The 22,884-nt window shown below is 39.3% G+C and overlaps 1 protein-coding gene across 5 annotated transcripts in view; it reads left to right on the forward strand.

Annotated features, from left to right (window-relative positions):
• The first annotated feature begins 1,345 nt into the window (after positions 1-1,345).
• cfap36 (cilia and flagella associated protein 36) overlaps positions 1,346-22,884 on the forward strand; it is a 115,578-nt gene continuing 94,039 nt past the window's right edge. For 4 of the 5 annotated variants that reach the window (XR_011961870.1, XR_011961869.1, XM_072580959.1 and 1 more), the window contains exons 1-3: positions 1,346-1,559; positions 1,842-1,906; positions 6,936-6,986. Coding sequence is in view for 3 of the 5 variants with exons in the window: in XM_072580959.1 (XP_072437060.1) it covers positions 1,361-1,559; positions 1,842-1,906; positions 6,936-6,986 (315 nt within the window). In the remaining 2 variants the exon portion in view is untranslated. The remainder of the gene's footprint in view (positions 1,560-1,841; positions 1,907-6,935; positions 6,987-22,884) is intronic. The other variant, XM_072580960.1, reaches the window with a different exon arrangement.

Below are 22,884 nucleotides of genomic sequence, written 5' to 3' on the forward strand. Positions count from 1 at the left end.
AGAACCCAGAATGCACAGGACACCTCAGGTTGTTTTCAGTGCAATTTTTTTTAGGTGGCCATGATCCACTTTAGGAGTCGGGGTTCCCCTGTGGATCTGGTCCAAGGACACCTTGGGGAGTGTCATGTATCATTTGCAGAATGAGGGAACCAAGTACTCTTTGGCAGTGGGATGTGATTACAAGATTTTTAAGAACTTACAGATGTTTATAAAATCATGTGGGGCACAGATAAGGTGAATAGCACAGCTCTTTTCCCTGGGCATAATTTTAAGGTGAGGGGAGAAAGATTTAAAAGGGACCTGAGGGACAGCTTTTTCACAAAGAGAGTGGTTTGTATGTGGAATGAACTGCCAGAGGAAATGATAGATGCAGGTACAGTTACAACATTTAAAAGACATTTGGGCAAGTACATGAATAGGAAAGGTTTAGAAGGATAAGTGTCAAATGCAGGCAAATGGGACTTGTTGACTTTGGGAAACTTGGTTGGCATGGACAAGTTGTACTGAAGGGTCTGTATCTGTGCCTTGTGACTCTACGACTCCATAAGTAAGTTCAAAGATTTACCAAGTTAAAAAAATCTATTTAGTGATCCAAAAAAAATCTAGCACAGCAATTTTCAAGCGGTCGAATGAAAGAAAAATGTTTTATTTATTTCAGGGTTGAAAATGGAGCTTATATAAAATATGTTTGCATTGATATAGTACTAAAATATCTCAAGATATTTAACAATATTTGAAATTAGGATTATCCTTCTGGTTGCATGTTCACATGTCCAACATGTCCACTGAAAGGAATAAAGCCAATAATAATACGTATATAATAACCAGGTGCCCTTTTTGAGACACAAATAAGGACATTAGTTCCTTTCAGAGGGTCATTAGTATGTGGATTTCTCTTCTGTACAAAGCAGTGAAAGCTTGATCATTTAAGTTATTCAAGACAGAATTCGATAGATCTTGACGGTCAAGGCAGCCAAGACTTATGTGGTCAGACAGAAAAATTGAGTTATAAGACCATGTCCAAATCCAACCATGACTTTATTCAAAGGCCCAGCAGTACGAGGGGCCGAACAGCCTGCTCCCACTTCTAAATCCATATGTATCTAAAATCATTTTTGACGTAAAGAGAGCAATATCCAGAGAAATGCCACCTTTAATATTAAGGCCGGCAATATGGTTAATAGAATAACAACGTATTTATACAATATGTCATAATCAGCACTATGACCATGGGCTTTCCTGGTTAATGTTCAGAAAGACGATTTCAGATTGGTACCGTACAAGACCATCTCGGGGCTTCGACAATGAGATGACGTGCCTCCCGATTGACGTTGGGAAAAAAATCAAGTGACTGTCAGCGATGAGGCTCGTTGGTTGTCATGGAAACAGACTTGGAATAGTTTGCATCCGGGGACATGGGCGTCCTGCTGCTCAGCTGAGCCGCTTTCCTCTCGGCTTTGGGAAAATGGAAGAGTGGATGGTGGAGGGAATTGCTGGCTTTCTCAGCAGTTCGTGTTGGACTATTCCAATCACCGATTTCATCGAACAAAACTGTGCAGGTGAGAAGCTACACATTTCCGGTTATTTTCTTTCGTTGGTCGGTTTTAAAGATTGTTTTTAGCGGGTTGTGATTTAGGGCTTTAGGCCTTCTGCGATGTGTCAACAGATTTTCTCGCTCACGGTGATGTGCTGCTTGGGGTTAATCTGCGGTTTTCATCATTTTAATATATGCTGACGTATTTTACTCAATCTTAAAGCCTTTACTGCGAATACTGAAATAGGTTTTATAGGGGTCACGATTTCAGGGAAACTGAGGTAAATACTTGTTTTTTTTATTTCAGTTTTTGATGATGAAGAGGAAAATAAATTATCTTATACAGAAATCCATCAGGATTACAAGGATTTGGTGAGTTCGTTTGTTTGCATCAGGTGCAGTTTAGTACAATTTGTGAAATTACCTGTTGTGATTTCCTTGTCGCAGTTCCCCCTACGTTTCAAAAAAGCAAAGTCCAACAGAATAAATCAGCTGTCAGAAAATAAGTGGCATATATTGTGGAAAATGCAGACTTTCTTGCTGAAGTATAAAGATAACTTGGTGAAAATTTCCTTCGGGGCACCAATGGCAAAGACTTCCTGTCCTTTAAAATTAAGTACTTATTCAAACTTTTCACTGTGCTTTAATCCATTAAAATATTACGCAATCTCATCCCTTCGATTGTGAACTGATTATGGGAAATATTATTGGACTATCCTTTTAAAAATATTACAAATAAAAATAAACATGATAGTGAACTGCAATAATGAACAAACAATGCAGACATGTTTAACCAAAATTGCAGATTCTATGATCATCCTACATTCTTTATTCCCTTGTTTCTTACTTCTGACACTTATAGTTTCTCTCACTGTCCTGCAACCTTCTGATCTACCTTTAGCTGTTACACTATTTCCAGTAAATTTCTGATATTTCCACTAACAACACTGCTGATCATGTAGCTTCCTTTGATATTGTAAAGAATGTCCTGTTTGATGCTTCTAAACATCTTCTGCCCCAATTACAACACTGAAATAATCCTTATCAGAATGCAAAAAATACACTGTTGTGTGATATCCCTCCTCATCCTCTTGACCAGTGGACAGTCTTCGACATCCACAACAGCCTTCTCCAATGCCTCCCTTCTCTTCTACAAAGTTGAGTGAGGTTCCATTCTTATCCATCCAGTTGTAGCAATTGAATTTACAGCAATGGTTTATTTTCCTACTTTGGAATAGTTACCTTCTGGAGTCTATCCTTAGCCTCTTCTAATTTTACACCAAGTACTGCAAATGGATGATATGATCGAAAATACTATTTCAAATTTTATGTATGTACTGGTGATATCCAGTTCTGTCTCATTGCTACCTTTCTTATCCTACTCCACTGCATTGTATAATCTCTGTCTTCCAGTGAATTTGATTAACTGAAATTTTCTTCATTTAAATATTTTGTGTCCACAAAGGGCTCAATGTTCTGGAAGTTTCTTGCCGAATGTCTCTCTCAAATTCTGTCCTCTTATAAGAAACTCCACAATACTGACCAACTCCTTTGGTCACCTGTTCCAATATCATCTTCTGTTTGTCATTGTTTTGTTGTTATTTAGTCTGCTAAAACTTCTGTGAAGTATCTTCGAACATTTTACACCTTTGACTTTACCATATAAATATATGTTAATATGTATTACATTATTTTAATTTGATTACTAATATTAAAGCATACACTCCTGTTTATTTTTCTCCTCATCCTAATGGCAGTTTAGATATTAGGCAAATTTCTAAAATAAAAGATTGTTTAGGTGATTATATGAAAATAACTAGAAGGACCTGTTATATGAATGGAAATGCTGGAAGTATATAACTGCTGAAACAGTATCTTTAAGCAGGAAAGATTCTTCAGATAATAGCTTTTTTTTCTCTTTATGGTTTTGTTTCAGAATGCTCTAATTTCAAGTTTCATTTTACACTTCCACTAAAAATCCATTAACAGTAACTTCTTTTTGAAAATACAGTTCTTGAAATGATAAGGAGATTTGTTTTAGTATTTAACTATACATTCTGCAGTTCAGTCTCATAAACAAGTTAAATTGTTCATGGTGTAGTAATAGTTAAATAACATAACATAAAATACTTTTCTAGTTAAATTGTGGTATATCTAAGAAATAGAAAACGCTCTAAATACTCAGTTATTCAGGCAGCATCTGTGGAGGTCAATTCTTGATAAATTTATTTTGGATAGCCAGGGTAACTCTTCAAAGAACTGAGGTACCTCTATACTTATTGACCCAAGACACCTAGATACATGTAGTAATTCTTGATGGGTTGGGGGTTCTGGTACTCTGTGGAATTGTTAATGTTTCAGGCTTGTGATGATTCGCTAACAGCATTTTGTATTTATAGTTTCAGATTTCCCTCAAAGGCATTATTTTGCTTTTGTATTTGTTAAAACCCTTTTTTTTGTGCATTTATAAAGTAAGGACAATTTTTATATGTATGTTGAACATGTGTTCGTGGACATAACTGTAAAAACACACAAATGTTCTTTTGATGTCGTGTTTGTTTTTAACTTGTTAAAAAGTATGCATAGATACTTCAGGGGAAAATTAATAATATTGTTATTCAGCTGTTAAGAATGGGGTCATATGGAGTCATAATAAAAAAATCCTGCCATTGTATGACAAATCATTTTGACAATTGTTGACAAGTAGAGGAGCCCTTTGTGACATTTCCTTGAGTTGCCTGGTAGCTAATAGTAACCTTGCAGTGATGTGATCAAAGTAAGGTCAAACATGCGATTGAGATTTGTCCTTACTGACAATACTTGTTCAATAATTGTTTATACTCTTCACCAAAGTGCTCTTCTTCCCAAGTTATTTTCTTGGCACAATGCACTGCAGTAGATATAGACTGTGCGTTTCTAGCAATTGTAATTAAAAAGAACATCTCACAGCAAATCAAATGAAATTCCCTGTGGTGTAATTTGTTTTATTTCTTTATGAAATTATGTAGACACAACAAATTTCTTGTATATGTTCAATTTTACATAGACCAAAACAGCCATAAACCTAAATGTTAATATGGCAAGTGTTGTATAAAGGTACATCATGATTTTACATTTATATGCTATGCTCCAATCCAGAAAATTCTGGAATCCTGCTTTTCCACATACAGCAATTTACACACATTTATCTTCAGGCCTCTACTACTGCGCCACTTATAGAATCCTTTATTTTATATTGCTTATTCTTTCTATTAAAAGTTATGACTCCACTCTACTTTGCTTAATATTTTATTTGCCATGGGGAGAAGTGATATTATTGCTGGACTGTTAATCCAGAGACTCAGGTAATGTCCTGGGATCCTGGGTTCACATGCCACCATGGATCATGGAGTCTGCTTAAGTGAACTTGGCTGTCTAATCTCCTTTTTTTTTCTTTAAGTTTATTCCTTAACCATACCTGTCTGTCTGACGTTGTGTGTGTTGGGGGAGGGTAGAATCAAAGATGTTTTGGTTTAAATCATTGACATTAATCAGTTTACCTTGTCATTAAACTTTGCTCCACTAAAGCTACTGTCTTATTTATAAAATGTTAATTTTTTAAAGCTACATAAACCTGGTGTCTGGAATTGATTATTCACAAAGTCTGGTACCAGTTATTTGTACAATTTGTACAACTGGTTAGGAGCCATTAGGGTCAGTTTTAAGGTCATTTGAATGTTTTAATTTTAACTATGTTGTGAATACAGGAATAGGGAGGCTGGTTTGATTTGGCTTTCTGTCTTCCTGTCGTAACAATATTCTGTCAAAACTTAAGAGTCAAAGAGTCATGGAGATGTACAGCACGGAAACAGACCCTTCGGTCCAACTCGTCCATGCCAACCAGATTTCCCAACCCAATCTAGTCCCAGCTGCCAGCACCCGACCCATATCCCTCCAAACCCTTCCTATTCATATACCCATCCAGATGCCTTTTAAATGTTGCAGTTGTACTAGCCTCCACCACTTCCTCTGGCAGCTCATTCCATACACATACCACCCTCTGTGTGAAAAAGTTGGCCCTTAGGTCTCTTTTACATCTTTCCCCTCTCACCCTAAACCTATGCCCTCTAGTTCTGGACTTCCTCACCCCAGGGAAAAATATTTTGTCTGTTTATCCTATCCATGCCCCTCATAATTTTATAAACCTCTATCAGGTCACTTATCTGAGCCTTTACAGTACAACTTTAATGAAGATTGTCATGTTTCAAAATTTGAGACTATTTAACATGAAAGAGATTTCTGATTTCAGCTTTTAGAATTGTGATTTTATGATGGTTTCAAGATTTCAATTTCTTCATCAAGATACAACATCCTTTTTTAGTATCTTGATAAGTAGGCATATTCCACTGAAAAAACATGACAATAGATATTTTTATGAACAAATACCAACTTCTTAGTGAACACAGCTATTACTGTGAACCTACTAAAGCCATAAAATGCAAGCTAATAAGCCACCATAAAAATTCTGAGTTTTAATAAAATTTTATATTAGTGCAAATGATTATTCTTTTAGATGATTCAAACCAGTGTCAATATTTGACATGTGAAACTAGGGCAATCCACGCCAGTAATCTCAATTGAAGTTGTTTTGAAGGCATCTACTTTGAAAATGTTAAGTTTAACAGCACACTGTCAAAAAGTGTGATGCTGGAAAAGCACAGCTGCTCAGTCAGCACCTGAGGAGCAGGAGAATCGACATTTTGAGCATAAGCTCTTCATCACACTGGCCAAGAAGCAGTCAATCAATCAATACTTGATGTTGGTACACATCAAAAGAAAGAGGGAAACCATTGGACACAAGGATAATTGCACCATTCAGTTATTTATGGCTTTAGTAGGTTCACAGTAATAGCTGTGTTCACTAAGAAGGTGATATTTGTTTGAGAAAAGCTTATTCATTTATTATTAACCTGCATATAACTTAATCTGTCTTTTTAATGGTAGCTGTCATTTTTGAAAGACTATGATATAAGTGTCAAAGCAGTTCAGTTCTTTTTCCATATTGCAACATCACAAGTAGCTGATGATTTCAATTCTCTAGCAATACAGATAACTCTGCATTATTGACATTTAGGTTGAATTTTTATTATTGTGGTGAGGAAGTATGATTCTAAGTAGCCTGAAATCAAAAGTCCTGCTCCTGAATATGACATTTCCCATTTTCTTGGCGACAGCGATGGAATCAGGCTGGGAATTGCGCATGTAAAGCATATGGTTGGGATTATGACTCATGTGGATAGAAGATTGTTTTCTGCTGGCTAACCAGATGGGTTATAAAAATGGTCATTGTCTGATTGACAAGATGTAATGCATGGAAGTCCTTGCTGGGCCTCAACTTCTTAAATTTTATCTCAATACTTAGATGAGGGAAGGGAAGGCATGGTGGCAAAAATTTCTGACGATACCAAAACAGGTAAGAAAGTATGTTGTGATGAAGAAGAGGTAACTCATTGAAGTGTATAATATCCTGACTGGCCTTGACAAAATGGATGTATGGATTATATGACTTGTGGGTAAGTTCAGAATGAGGAGTCATATTTTAAAATTAGGCACCTCTCTTTTAGGGCAGAGTTAAGGAGAAGTTTTTCTGTCAAAAGGTAGTGTCAATTTAGAACTCTCAGCCTCAAAGCAGTGGAGAAAAAATTATTTACTATTGTTTTTATGGCAGAGATAGATTTATTCCTTTACCTAACAAGCATCTCAGGCTGTTGGAGTAATATGGTAATTTGAAATTCAAAACACAAACAGAGCAGCCATGATCTTATTGAACTTTGGAGAAGACTTAAGTTGAGAAGGCTTAAATTATTTCCTTCTGCCCCTATTTCATACATTTGTATGCAAGTTTTATGGAGGCAGCTGACCACTGAATTAGGATTTTGGCAATGCCAAAGCAGGGAAACTGGAACATGCACATAGAGCTGTTAAGAGCATGTCTAAATTTTGTGGGTTTGATTGGATAGCCAAATAAAGACCCCTATGGATATGGTCCTGAGATACCTTTGCAGAAGGTGTCTGGTATACTTTGCAGTGACAGGTACTCTTTGTGGGGAATTAAGGTACACTTAAAGGGTTGGGTAACTTTGTGGGGGACGACATTTGGTTTCTAATGGATTATTAATAGTAGAAAAGATTGTACTGTAAAATGTGTGTAAACGCCTGTTAGATGTGTCAAGGGCTGTTGAGAAGTATGAGAACTGAGTGAGAAGAAGTATAAAAGTATATTTTATAAATGAGAAATATTTTTCTCAATGTAGTCTGCATTATGGAATTTTAATATATAGAACTTTTTTTTTCTTGTGTGCACTGGTACAAATGGATGCTGGCTGATTTGCCATGGTGAAGGGGGAAAGGATAGTAGGAAAAAACATGCATTGGCTTGAGTAGACAGTAAGTTAGAATAGGGGATATGAGGCAGTTTGTGGGATGAGTAGAGGAGCATAGGATGATGTAGGTGGTTTGAGTTGCCATAGAAAATGGGTAGAAGGGTAGCAAGGATATTAAGCATTATGGAAATGGATTGAAAGCATTAAGTTGGCATTGATCAATATGGGGCCTGTTTGGAGGCGATGAGGATATAGTGCAGAGTGCAGAAGAATTTTTTTCTGTTTTGTTCTTTTTATGTAATTTTTGGATATAGTGCTGGAGTCCGCAGGAAGACTTTCTGCCTAATCCACCTTGAAACCTTGCAGTCCCCTCAATTTTTGCCTGGTTTCTAACCCCAACTTCTAATGCAACACTCCAGTTTTGAGGTCAGTTCTGGAGTATTCTGTCTTTCTTTAACTTTTCTTGAGTGAAATTTCAGTTAAATAATTATAAATGCGCTCTAATTCATGGCAACTGAATTAAATTAAACCATTGACTTACCACTGACACCCCACAACTAAATTCCCCACTAATTCTTGACATTCCTTGATCTCTGACACTCACTAGCCTCAACCCGACACTATTTATCGCTTTACACCGATCACCCAAACCTCCTGCTCTCCCTGACCTGGCTGGATCCGCCCCTCTATGATTCAACATCATAGGACCTGACACTCCACAAACTCCAAACCAAAAAGCCAAATCTGACCTAACACTCCCAGTCAAACTTCATACCCATCCATTTAACTTGGACCACAGGTACCTTGTCCATTTAGTCTCTAAAGCCTCCTTTCAGTTTAGTACCCTATCCTCTTACCCTCCTGCACCTTAGCCTCTCCCACCCCCTCCAACCCTAACCCTCACCTAACTTACATACTTGCCTTTTTACAGTAGCTTTCAAAGTGTCTGCTGGGCATTTAAATTCTACGAATATGGGCACTCAGTGCTGTAAATGCATGCGTGGTTTTTATGCGATTTATCTCCTGTGCTGGATTTGGGAATACTTGGACAGGTTGTAATAGAAGGTCCTTATTTAGAAATCTCCAGTCCAAAAATTATCAAAATGTAAGAGTTTTTTGTTTAATCTGATCAACATCAGAAATAAAATTTCTGACCCTGATTAGGGATTTTGGGCCACTACTCACAACTTTTGATGATTTATTGGTATCTAGTAATTTTCTTGTTACCTTTTGATGCTAAGAATGATGCACCAGGGCTCAGTGCTGGAACTTCAAATGTTTTATTACTTAAATAAATTACTTGATGAAAGGCCTGATGAATTTACTGATGACGCAAAAATAGATAGGACAGTAAGTTGTGAAAAGCACTTTCAGATATTAAAGAGGAATATAGATAGGTTAAGTGAGTGGGCAAAGATTTGGGAAATGGAATTAGGGGAAGGATGGAAATCCACAAGTGCTATTGGCTTGGGCACTTCACCCACGCACAGCAGGCCCACTGCCCAGTCTCCAACCTCCAGTGTCTAACAATTGCTCTATCCTGGCTCCTGATCTGCATACATCAGCTCCACCCTAACTCATACATAGTGATCCTGCCCTGTCCCAAGTACAGCAGCCATCCTTGGACTGGAGCACCACAGCTCCATTCCCTACTGAAACACAGGGCCCTCATACCCCAGATATTGGACCCTCTATCCAGGGTCTTAAATGGAGTAAATCTGGAAAAATGTGAACTTGTCCATTTTGCAAAGAAGAATATAAAAGAAACATTTTATGTAAATGGCGAGAGATTGCAGAGCTCTGAGATTTAGAGGAATCTGGGTGGCCTAGTGCACAAATTGCAAAAGGTATGCAGATACAGCAAGTAATTAAGATAGAAAATAATGTGTCACTGTGAGGGGAATTGAATACAAAAATAGGGAGGTTATGCTTCAGATACGTAGGGCATTGATGAGGTCAAATCTGAATACTGTGTACAGTGTTGGCTTCTTTATTTAAGGATGTAAATACTTTGGAATCAAATCAGAGGAAGTTAGCTAGCAAGTACCATCAGCAAATGATGTAGCATTTTCTAATTGTGGAATGGACAGGTTGTCTAATGAGGAAAGGTTATTCAGGCCAGGTTTGTATTTGCTGGAGTTTAAAAGAGTATGAGGCAGCTTCGTTGAAACAGATAAGATCCTGAGAGGTCTTGATAAGGTGGTGCGGAAAGGATGTGTTCTCTTGTGGGAAAGTCTAGAACTATGCATCACTGTTTCAAAATAAGAGGTTTCCAATTAAAACTGAGAAAATGATCATTTTCTTTCTCACAGGGGGTCATGAATCTTTGGAATGCTCTTCCTCAAAATGTGACGGAAGATAGTATTTCAATATTTTTAAGGCTGAGGTGGATAGATTCTTGATGATTAAGGAGGTGAAAGTTTAATTGGGATAGATGGAAATGAGGAGTAATCAGATCAGCCTTGGGTTAATGGGTATAAAGGATACGTTCACTTTTTATTGGCATCCAATTTCTTTTGCCAAAATGTAAGAATTAAACAACTTTGCAAGTTTTCTGCTGTGGAATTTCCATTAAATTTACAATAAAAATACTTGTCTTTCTTGTTGAAAATGGTATTTTCTTAAAAATCAGTTTTAAATGATCAAATGAAAGATGCTGCACAGTGTCATTCTTCCAGCGATCATCTATAATTCAAGTCCATTTCACACAATTAGAATATGCTACGTCATTTGCTGGAAAATTAATGGCATGCTAACTGCCATTGCTTTTTTAAATGTGTGCATTAGCTGGTAAACTTAGGGGACTATAAGACAGTTCATGAGTGTGAATCTCCAGAACTTCTGATGGTTATGTGCTGGTCTGTTTTTTGTTACTTGATACTGGCTTGTAGGCTCTCCTGCCCGACAATTGGTGAACATTCTTGAGCCACCTAAAATGTTTAGATTTCACTCAGGCATGTTTTGGAATTTCCTGGTGAGCACATCTGCCTTTCAAGTTCCCGTGTCACCTGTCTTATAATCCACTTACTTATTCAAGATTTAATCTCACCTTTTAACACTTCTTTGGTTTTAGCTTGACATAAATTTATTTCTAAGAGCACATCATGCAATACCTTTGAATATTTTTCTGTGTTAAAAGACAATGCAACAGATCCTGGTGAAAAAATAATTGATCTGCAAGTTCAGATGGCTAAGGGACATACCATGAATTTATGAATCTTTAGAATTGGCTGATTGACTTCCATCACTTCACTTCTTCAGGCTCATGCCCGAAATGTCGATTCTCCGGCTCCATGGATGCTGCCTGACCTGCTGCGCTTTTCCCGCAACACATTTTCAGCTCTGATCTCCAGCATCTGCAGTCCTCACTTTCTCCTCCTTCCATCACTTCACTATTTGCTTTGCACAAGTGACACCTCATCCTTGACCTCCCTATTATTTTTAAGAAGTTTCTGGATTTGTACAGTAATTCCCTATTAAAGAAGTACATTATTTTGTCCTGAACAATATCAAGTTGTTGCTGTTCTCTTAGCCTAACTCTCATGCTTATATATGCAGACTCTTGCATTACACTGCTGACATGTGTTCTTCGCATGTCGAGAGATGAGGTGAAATTATTTCTGGTTAATTACTAGCCTCTAACTTAGAAGTGCAGGCCTCCATTTTAAAGGGCATCACAAAGTTAGTCTCTCGATACTGATGAAACTTAAAGTACTGATGGTGCCTGATTCAGCCACAGAGATGCAAATGAATGATAAAGTTAGGTATTGGCATTTTGTCTTGCTGGGATTAAGCATCTCTTGGAGAAGCGGTGCTTATGTAAATGGACACTTACCTGGTCAGGAACTCCCCAAACACTTAATGCTGTGAGGTTAACAAATTTGCTAAGGTGAACTGCCTCTGTATTCATGATGATAAAGTTCTATGTAGATCACACCATTAACACCTGGACCTATTCCCAAGGAGGTCTCCCTCTTTTTATTTTGGTGGCATCTCTATCTGAGGTGACAGGCTGCCCTTTGTCATCTCATTATCTGATAAGGTGGCTCCTTTGGCAGCCTCTGGACCCTCAGTTTGAATATCTCTCTGCTCTGTCATATTGTGCATCAAGTTACCACCATGCTCAAAACTCTTTCTGCTGAGTTCTAGAGTGTTGGTCACTGCATTTTCAACACCAATACTGACTTGATATCGGTCCTTGTCTGTAAGTGCTAATATTATAGCAAAATTGCAACTTTTTTGCTGGTTGCCACAAGGAAGTAAACAGCCCCTTTCTTAATAGCCAGCTACCTTTATCCCAATAGCCAGCCATTGATCTGAGGCTGAGGCAGCAAGAGCTAGTGTAGGTCTCACCAACCAAGAGTACATCATTGAGGAAGTTGGTTACATAGAAATTGAGGGCCATGATGACCTTGAGTGCAACAGGTGGAGTATGGGGATCAGTTAATCAAGGTGCAATGTCTTCCTCCACCGTCTCTAATATCTCTAATTATTTCTATTTTACCTCACAACCTTCATTTTCGCTTTCTGTCCGTCATGGTTGAAGCAACTTTTTTGGCAACAGTACACCCGTCATTCAGGGTAATATCTCCTCTTTCTCTTCCTGACTGCGTGCTTTGATTCTTCCGCCAGAGTACACTGGCTTTGGTAACGTAATGATTCTGCTGCGCTTCCTCTTTTGCCCATATGTGGGAGACTTCAGCACCTGTAATTTTTTTAAACTTCCTTCCTTTGAAACATTCTTCTTCCAGTGAGCCTGACAGCATATCCTGCCAATGCACCAAAGCATTGTCTGCCAATGCATCAAAGAATCCTAGAAAGCTCTCATAGATCTGACTTCTTCTTTCACACTTCTCAGATTTTTAGGTTGGAGGTCTCTGCAGACAATTTAACTTAAGCTTTCAGGAGCAGTTGTGTCTCCATCATAAACTTCTGGATCCTACATTGCAGATTAAGGCTATCGGAAGAACAAAAGTTGGGTTTATTTGCATAGACTAATTTCAAAAATAGGTACTGTAGATTAGTATTTTGTGACTGCGCCAGTTCTTTCTTGCCCTGTCTCTGTCTCCCACCATGACCTGGTATCTGCTGGAAATGGACTTGTGTTTCCTTATTCAAGTCACGCCAAACCATCTTTGAATGTCTGCTGAGTTATCCTGATTCAATGAAAATTTGCACCATTAAGTTTTTTTAAAGAAATGTCTTTAATTTCTCTCTAATAATAAAGATGTTTGAATATTTATTTCAGTTGACTGATATTCGTGGTACTTCGCTGCTGTGAATTGCAATTGTTTTGTAATTTACTATATCTTTCCATTCTAATATTCTTATTTCACCAATTGTTATGTAGTAACTACCAACCTAGGTCTATTTATATTGTGCAACTACCTTCACTGGATTCATGTTCCGGCTATCTTTGTTGTAGTTTAGGTGGCAATCCTAGGCCCTTCTGTGTTATGATCAACTAAATTGTTTGGTATAATGTGTATTTTGAAGGCATAGGAATCAGGTTGTCTTCTCTCAGTAAATTTATAATTTCCTTATAATTCATATAGAAATGGGAACTACTTATTATGAGAATATGCATCCATGGTGGTATGTTTATTAATAGTCTTGTGCCTTAAGCAACAGATCAATCGTGTCCACTAGTCACGTGGAGACCTTTAAGGAATACCAGCGATGAGAAATTTCTGCTGTTTGATGGAGTTCTGAATTTTGAATAATGGAATTCTAAGCTTTAATTTTGTTTTGACCGTTGTCTCCCTTGAATATAGAACATAAAAAATAGAACAATACAGCGCAGAACAGGCCCTTTGGCCGTCGATGTTGCGCCGACCCGTGAACTATTCTCAGCTCGTCCCCCTACACTATCCTATCATCATCCATGTGCTTACCTAAGGATTGTTTAAACCTCCCTAATGTGGCTGAGTTGACTACATTAGCAGGTAGGGCATTCCACGCCCTTACCACTCTCTGCATAAAGAACCTGCCTCTGATGTCTGTCTTAAATCTATCACCCCTCAATTTGTAGTTATGCCCACTTGTACAAGCTGATGTTATCATCCTTTCACTGTCTACCCTATCTAATCCTCTGATCATCTTGTATGTCTATATTAAATCCCCTCTTAGCCTTCTTCTTTCCAATGAGAACAGACTAAGTCTCTCAGCCTTTCCTCATAAGACCTTCCCTCCAGACCAGGCAATATCCTGGTAAATCTCCTCTGCACCTTTTCCAATGCTTCCACATCCTTCCCGAAATATGGCGACTAGAACTGTACACAATATTCCAAGTATGGCCGCACTAGTGTTTTGTATAGTTGCAGCATGATATTGTTGCTCCGGAACTCAATCCCACTATGAATGAAACCTAACACGCTGTATGCCTTCTTAACAGCACTATCAACCTGGGTGGCAACTTTCAGGGATCTATGTACATGGACTCTAAGATTCCTCTGCACATCCACACTACCAAGAATCTTTCCATTGACCCAGTACTCTGCCTTTCTGTTATTCTTCCCAAAGTGCATCACCTCACATTTAGCTGTGTTGAACTTCATTTGCCACCTCTCAGCCCAATTCCGCAGTTTATCCAAGTCCCCCTGCAACCTGTAACATTCTCCCAAATTGTCCACTAATCTGCCAACTTTTGAGTTATCTGTAAATTTACTAATCCATCCACCTATGCCTGTGTCTAAGTCGTTTATAAAAATGACAAACAGCAGTGGTCCCAAAACAGATCCTTGTGGCACACCACTAGTAACTGGACTCTAGGCTGAATATTTTCCATCGACCACCATTTGCTGCCTTCTTTCAGAAAGCCAGTTTCTAATCCAAACTACTAAATCACCGTCAATTCCATGCCTCTGCATTTTCTCCAACAGCCTACCATGTGTAACCTGATCAAAGGCTTTACTGAAGTCCATGTATACCACGTCAACTGCCCTACCCTCATCTACATGCTTGGTCACCTTCTCAAAAAACTCAGAGGCTTGTGAGACACGACCTGCCCTTGATGAAACCATGTTGACTATCTGAAATCAAATTGTTGCTTGCTAGATGATTAGAAATCTTATCTTGTACCATATGATTGCATCTGAATTAGTGAAAGGAAGAGAGATTCCCAAAAAACCCAGGAAATTTCTACAATTATCAAAGGCTAGAAGCGAACGCAGGGGAGACATCACTTATCACACTAGGAGATCATGCCAGAAGTAAGGCTCACTAGTCTATAATTACCTGGGTCATCTCTACTGCCTTTCTTTTTCTTCTTAGATTCTTAGATTCCCTACAGTGTGGAAACAGGCCCTTCAGCCCAACAAGTCCACATTGACCCTCCGAAGAGCAACCCACCCAGACCCATTCCCTTAAATTTACCCCTGCAACTAACACTATGGGCAATTTAGCATGGTCAATTCACCTAACCTGCACACCTTTGGATTGTGGGAGGAAACCGGAGCACCCAGAGGAAACCCACGCAGACACTGGGAGAATATCCAAACTCCACACAGACAGCTGCCCGAGGTGGGAATTGAACCTGGGTCCCTGGCGCTATGAGGCAGCAGTGCTAACCACTGAGCTTGAACAAGCGAACAACATTTGCAGTCCTCCAGTCCTCTGGTACTAAACTTGTAGACAATGATGACTCAAATATCCAAATCAAAGGCTCTGCTATCTCCTCCCTGGCTTCCCAGAGAATCCTCAGATAAATCCCATCTGGCCCAGGGGACTTGTCTATTTAACTCCTTCTAGAATTGATAACACCTGATCGTAACTAACCTCAATCCTTTCTAGTCTAATATCTCATACCTCCTTCTTCTCCTTTACAATATTCTCCTTTTCCTGAGTGAAAACCGATGAGAAATGTTCGCTTAGCACCTTTCCGATCTCCACAGGGACCACATTCAACTTCCCACTTCTGCCTTTGATGGCCCTATTCCTACCTTAGTCATCTTTTTATTCCTCACATACCTATAGAAAGCTTTAGGGTTCTCCTTTATTCTATTCGATAAAGACTGCTCGTGTCCTTTCTTTGCTCCTCTTAACTCTCTCTTTAAATTCTTCCCAGCTGATCTGTAACTTTCCATTGCCTTATCTGAACCATCTTGCCTCATCAACATATAAGCCTCCTTCTTCTGCTTAACAAGAAATGCAATTTCTGTAGTAAACCACGGTTCCCTTACCTTATCACCTCCTCTCTGCTTGACAGAGACATACCTATCAAGGACATGCAATATCTGTTCCTTAAACCAACTCCACATTTCCATTGTCTGCATCCCCTGCATTTTGCTACCCCATTCTTTGCTTCCTAATTCTTGCCTAATCACATTATAATTGCCCTTGCCCCATCGATAACTCTTGACCTGTGGCATGTACCTATCTCTTTCCACAGCTAAACTAAACATAACTGAATTATGGTCAATCTCTCCAAAGTGATCACCTACAACTAAATGAAACACCTGGCCTGGTTCATTGCCAAGCACCAGATCCAGGGTGGCCTCTCCTCTTGTTGGCCCTTCGACATACTGTCAGGAAATCCTCCTGTACACATTGGACAAAAACTGATCCATCTGACGTACTAGATTTATAGCATTTCCAGTCAATGTTGGGGAAGTTAAAGTCCCCCAAAATGACCACCCTGTTTCTTTCACTCCTACCCAGAATAATTTTGCCAATCCTCTCTTCCACCTCCCTGGAACTCTGTGGAGGCTTATAAAAATACTCCAAGCAGTGTGACCTCTCCTTTCTAACCTCAGCCCACACTATCTCAGTAGAAGAGTCCTCATCAAAAGTTCTCTCAGCCACCATTATAGTATCCTTGACTAACCTTGACTATTCCCCCCCTTTTACCGCCTTGCCTGTTCTAAATGAAAGATCTAAACCCTGGAACCTGCAACATCCATTCCTCACCTTGCTCTATCCATGTGTCCGAAATGGCCACAACATCGAAGCCCCAGGTACCTATCCGTGCTGCAAGCTGACCTACCTTATTTCGGATACTTCTGGCATTGAAGTAGACACACTTCAAACCAGTTTGCTGTCTGCCAGCACATTCCTGTGACCCTGAAATCCTGTCCCTGTCCTCCCTACTCTGATCCTTCTGTGCACTGCACCTACACGTCAGGTTCCCATCCCCCTGCTGAGCTAGTTTAAACTCACCCGACTAGCACCAGCAAATTTGCCACCCAGGATATTAGTACCTCTCTGGTTCAAATGAAGACCGTTCTGTTTGTACAGGTCCCACCTTCTCCAGAATGAGCCCCAATTATCCATGTACCTGAAACCCTCCCTTCTGCACCATCCTTGCAGCCACGTGTTCAGCTGGTATCTCTCCCTATTCCTTGACTCGCTATCCCGTGGCACGGTTAACAAACCAGAGATAACAACTTTGTTTGTTCTAGCTCTCAGCTTCCACCCTAGCACCCTGAAATTCTGCCTTACATCCCATATGATTGCATCTGAATTAGTGAAAGGAAGAGAGATTCCCAAAAAACCCAGGAAATTTCTACAATTATCAAAGGCTAGAAGCGAACGCAGGGGAGACATCACTTATCACACTAGGAGATCATGCCATGCTCCTAGATACTTGATGGAAATGTGGGATTTGGTAGAACTGTGACAATTAGAAGGAAGCAACACAGCTCGGGTATGGCAAGACCAAGGGAGGATAGAACAGTGGTGCACAAGTCTAGACTGATTGAATCAGCAGCTGGTGGCTTGCCTTCTTTAGTGTATTTGTTGTTTTTATCAAAAGTCTCAAGTTCTTAGGAGTGACGATCACCAATAGTCTGTCCGGGACTACTGACATTGATGCAACGGTAAAGGAGATACAATAATGCCACTTCTTTCTTAGGAGGCTAAGGAAATTCAGCATGTCCATAAGGACTCTCAACAACTTTTGTAGTTGCACCATAGATGCATCACAGCTTGGTACAGCAATTGCTCTGCCCAGGACTGTAAGAAACTACAGAGAATTGTGAACACAACCCAGTCCATCATGCAAGCGAACCTTCCATCCATTGATGCCATCTACACTTCTCGATGTCTCGGAAGGCAGTCAACATTATCAAAGACCCCTCCCATCCTGGCTATAATCTCTTTCAACCTCTTCCATCTGGTAGAAGATACAAAAGCTTAAGGACGCGTATAATAACATCGGGCAAGAAGCTGTTCTTGGACTTCTAAATGGACCTCTCAAATTTCAAATCTACTGTTGATCTTGCTTTTTGGGCACCATCTTCGCAGCTGTAACTTCATATTCAATACTCTGTTTAATCACTGTGTGATCTCTGTATGTTATGAACTGCCTTGGTTGCACTCAAACAAAACATTTCATTGTACTTAGGTACATGTGATGATAATAAATCAAATCAAACCTTTTTTATTCTGCTCAATGCAGCAAATAGGAATCACTCTAAAAGCTTTAAAGGGTAAATAAAATGTGATCATAGAGCCAGTATTTGTTGCAAAGATTTTATCCTTTGAGACCGAGTCCTGAGTGCTAATCATTGGTAAATGGAATAAGCACTAATATCAAGCATTCACTTTAAGTCTTCCAGGAGTCGACTTTCTTTTTCAATGAATACAGTTCATTTTAATGACAGGTCCTTGACAAGGGTCAAGACTGTCATTACAGAGTTAAGGAGCAAACGAATAGCAGAGAAGAGCAACAAGATATTAGATGTATGGTAAGGGGAGATATGGCGGATTTTCCCACTTTGTATTCCTCCGTTTTGTATTCCCTGGGAATCCAACCCTATTACATTGCCCTGAAGTATCCAGGAATTTGAGATGAATCTCTAGAACCTCGTTGCGAGCAAACTTAGGAGCTGATGAATTAGTAGTTCCTTCTAATCTGCTTCACTGTTCAGTAAGGTCATGGCTGATTGGTTCCACATTCCTTTCTGCCTTCCATAACTTTAAATTCCCTCACCTAACAAGAATCTATTTACCTCTATTTTAAAAATATTATTCAGCAACCAACAACACACTGCTTTTTGAGGCAGAGAGTTGCAAAGTTGCAAACCCCCTGAGAAACTAAAATCCCCTTACCTCTGGCCTAAATGGGGAACTCCTGATTTTAAAGTAAATTCTCCAGTTTTGGACTCACCCACAAGATTAAAGTCCTTTCCATAATCACCTTGTCAAGACCATTCAGGATTGTATAAACTTAATCAAATCATCTGTTGCTCTGTTGAATTCTAGTGAAAACAAGCCCCACCTCCCATCCAATCTTTCCTCAAAAGACAATCTACTCATTTCAGTTATCAATCTAGTAAATTTCCTCTGAGCTGCCTTCAAGGCATTATATCCTTCTTTAAATAAGGCAATCAAAACCGCACATAGTATTTAAGATATGGCCTCACTAATAACCTGCATAATTGAAGCATAACATCCTTATTCTTATGTTCAGTTCCTCATATATGGGAAGCATGAGATACAGGGAAACCTGTCAGTCTGGATATAGAATTGGCTGGCCCATAGAAGACAGAAGGTGATGGTCGATGAAACATATTCAGTCTGGAGCTTGGTGACTAGTGGTGTTTGCAGGGATCAGTTCTGGGAACTCTGCTGTTTGTAATTTTTATAAATGGCTTGGATGAGGAAGTGGAAGGGTGGGTTAGTAAGTTTGCCAATGACACGAAGGTTAGTGTAGCGGTGGATAGTGTGGAGGGCAGTTGTAGGTTACAACTTGACATTGACAGGATGCAGAACTGGACTGAGAAGTGGCAGATGGAGTTCAGCTTGGAAAGGTGTGAAGTCATTTACTTTGTAAGGTCGAATTTGAGTGCAGAATACAGGGTGAAAGGCAGGATTCTTGACAGTGTGGAGGAATAGAGGGATCTTGGGAACCCTGTCCATAGATCCCCCAAAATTGCCACCCAGGTTGATAAGGCTATTAAGGTTGCATATAGTGTGTTGGTTTTCATTAGTAGGGGGATTGAATTTAAGAGCGGCCAGGTTATGCTGCAGCTCTGTAGAGTCCTGATTAGACCGTACTTGGAATATTGTGTTCCGTTCTGGTCGCCTCGTTATAGGAAAGATGTGGAAGCTTTAGAGAGGGTGCAGAGGAGATTTACCAGGATGCTGCCTGGACTGGAGGACATGTCTTATGAAAAAAGATTGACAGAACTAGAGTTTTTTTCATTGGAGTGAAGAAGAATGAGAGGTGACTTGATAGAGGTGTACAAGATATTGAGAGGCAGAGACGGAGTGGAGAGCCAGAGACTTTTTCCCTTGGTGGAAATGTCGATCATGAGCGGGCATAATTTTCAGGTAATTGGGGGAACGTTTAGGGGAGATGTTCAGAGGTAGGTTCTTTACTCAGAGAGTGGTGGGTGTGTGGAATGCACTGTCAGTGGTAGTAGTAGAGTCAGGCACATTAGGGATATTTAAGCAACTATTGGATAGGCACAAGGAAGTTAGTACAATAAAGGATATGTAGGTTTGTCTGATCTTCGAGTAGGCTTGCACAACATCGAGGGCCAAAGGGTTTGTGCTGTGCTAAACCGTTCTATGTTTTATGCATAATAAAAGATGTATTCCATTAGCCTTCTTAATTTTTTGCTGTGCAAGCATTCTAACCTTTAACAACTCATGCACTAAAACACCTAGATCCCTCTGCACCTTTCAATTCTGTTAAATAATACTTTTTTTGAATTGCTCCTGCCAAAGTAAATAATTTTACATTTTCACACATAATACTACTCCGTCTGTAAGTTTCTACCTACTCACTCAATCTATCTATAATCCATCTGCATCTTCCTTATGTTTTCCCCATAACATACTTTACAACTATCTTGGCATCATGTACAAATCTAGCTACTTTGATTCCTCGTCTAAGTCATAGAGTTTTACAGCATGGAAACAGACCCTTTGGTCAAACTAGTCCGCGCCCATCATGTTCCCAAAATAAACTAGTCCCAGCTGCCTCCATTTGGCCCATGTCCCTCCAAACCTTTCCTATTTATTTACTTATCTAAATGTCTTTTAAACATTGTAACTGTACCTGCATCCACCCCTTCCTCTGGCAGCTCATTCCACATACAAATTATATAATTGAGAGAGTATTTAGTATCAAACAGAGGGTGCAGCACAGATCCCTGCAAGACCCAACTCGCCACAGCCTGCTGATCAAATAAAGAACCGTTTACGCATATGAGCATAAGAACTAGGGGCAGTAGGTGGCAGTTCTGCCCCCTGAGTCTGCTTTACCATTTGAATGATGGCTAATCTTTTGTCACCTTCAAATTCACTTTCCTGCCCGGTCTCCGTAACCTTTTGACTATTCCTAATTAAAAATCTTACTATCTCTTACTTAAATTGCATACTGTCTGTTTTCTGACAGTCAGTCAAACTTTTATCCTTGCCAAGATGTTACCTCCAATAGCATGAGCTCCTACTTTGAGCACTAAGAACTTTTTGTCTGGCATCTTGTCAAATCCTTGCTGAAATCCAAGTGCAGTACATCAATGGGCTCCCTGCTAACCACTGCAAATGAATTGGTTAAACTTGATTTCTCTTTCGCAGAGCCATGCTGATTCGATTGTCTTGAATTTTTACAAGTGCTCATTTATAAACTCTAATGTTGATTCTAACATCTTTTCCATGACAGATGTCAAATGAACCTTCTTGCCAGTCTAACAGAATTTTATCAGAATCAAACCAACTGGAAAATTAACATCAACACACCTATTACTTGATTAACCACCCCTTTTAAGATTCCAGGATAAAGTCCACTAGGAACTACAGACTTTATCAACCAACAGTTCTATGAATTTGCTCAGTATTGCGTCCCAGTGATTATAATTTTACCATGTTCCTTACTTCCTTTAAGCTCCTAGCTCACAAGAATTGCTGCAATGTTTTTGCACCTCTAAAGTGAAAATGGAAGCATGATCGCATCCTCCATTTCTTTATTTTTTGGTATTAACCAACTGTTTTTACCTTCTAGAGATCCAAAGAACCTGTTGCTAGAAACATAAAACAGATTTTCTTCTGTTTAACACTTTAGTCATTCTCTGCTGTTCATTGTATTCTGACTAATCATCTGAAGTGCCACTCACTTTTGTGCAATTATCTGTTTTTTTCCTTAAGTTTGATGCTCTCCCTAATCTGTTTAGTTAACCATAGATAATGGATCACCATTGGAACTTTTCTTTATAGTAGGTATGTACTATTCTGAAATATCCTTTAAAATGTCACTGCTTCGCTACTGACCTATCTCTAGCTTAATATCAGCTTTCATGTCAACATAGTTGCCCTTTTTTAAAAGTTTAAAATACTAGTGTTAAACCACTTCTCCATTTTCAACTAGATGTGAAATTCAACCAAGAGATGCCTTGGCATTGAGGTTGTTAATCAATCCTGTCACATTACACAATACCAAATGTGACGGTGCTGTAACTTTATCAAGGTTATTTTGTTCTTAGGTTTCTTTCAAGAGAGGTTGTAAAAGCAGAGGTGCCAAAATGTCTACTTTAGTAATGGCAGGGGAGTGGCCAGTTCTCTCAGTTCAGGTTTTTTCTAGTTTGGTTTACTTCAGCAGCTGCTGGTAGCTCTAGCAGAAGCTGCTGCAGTCAAAAAGGTTCCATACTTCAGTCAATAATCCTTGATTGACTTTTCTCTCTGAAATCTCTCCTGTCTGTAAGATCTGTGTTTTGAATTTACCTTTTGCCAATAGTTTATGGGATGGTATGGGAATTGGAACAGCTCCTTAGTTAAGTTGCTGGATCATGCCGACAAATCTCGTCCAGAAACCCAAGCCACTCTCCCCTATACCAAAGACATCTTGGAAATGACTGCCATTGGTTTGTGGGTTACCAATGGCATCATGGTAACCCACACACCCAACAATATACTAAAACAGCAGCTAATGAACTTGAAAGATCTTATTAAGACAATGAGCAAAACTAATGTCATTTACAAAATACCGTGCAAGGACTGTAACAAACACAACATTGGACAAACAGGCAGAAAACTAGCCACCAG

The sequence above is a fragment of the Chiloscyllium punctatum genome, chromosome 11, assembly GCF_047496795.1.
Source record: "Chiloscyllium punctatum isolate Juve2018m chromosome 11, sChiPun1.3, whole genome shotgun sequence".
Taxonomy (NCBI): Eukaryota; Metazoa; Chordata; class Chondrichthyes; order Orectolobiformes; family Hemiscylliidae; genus Chiloscyllium; species Chiloscyllium punctatum.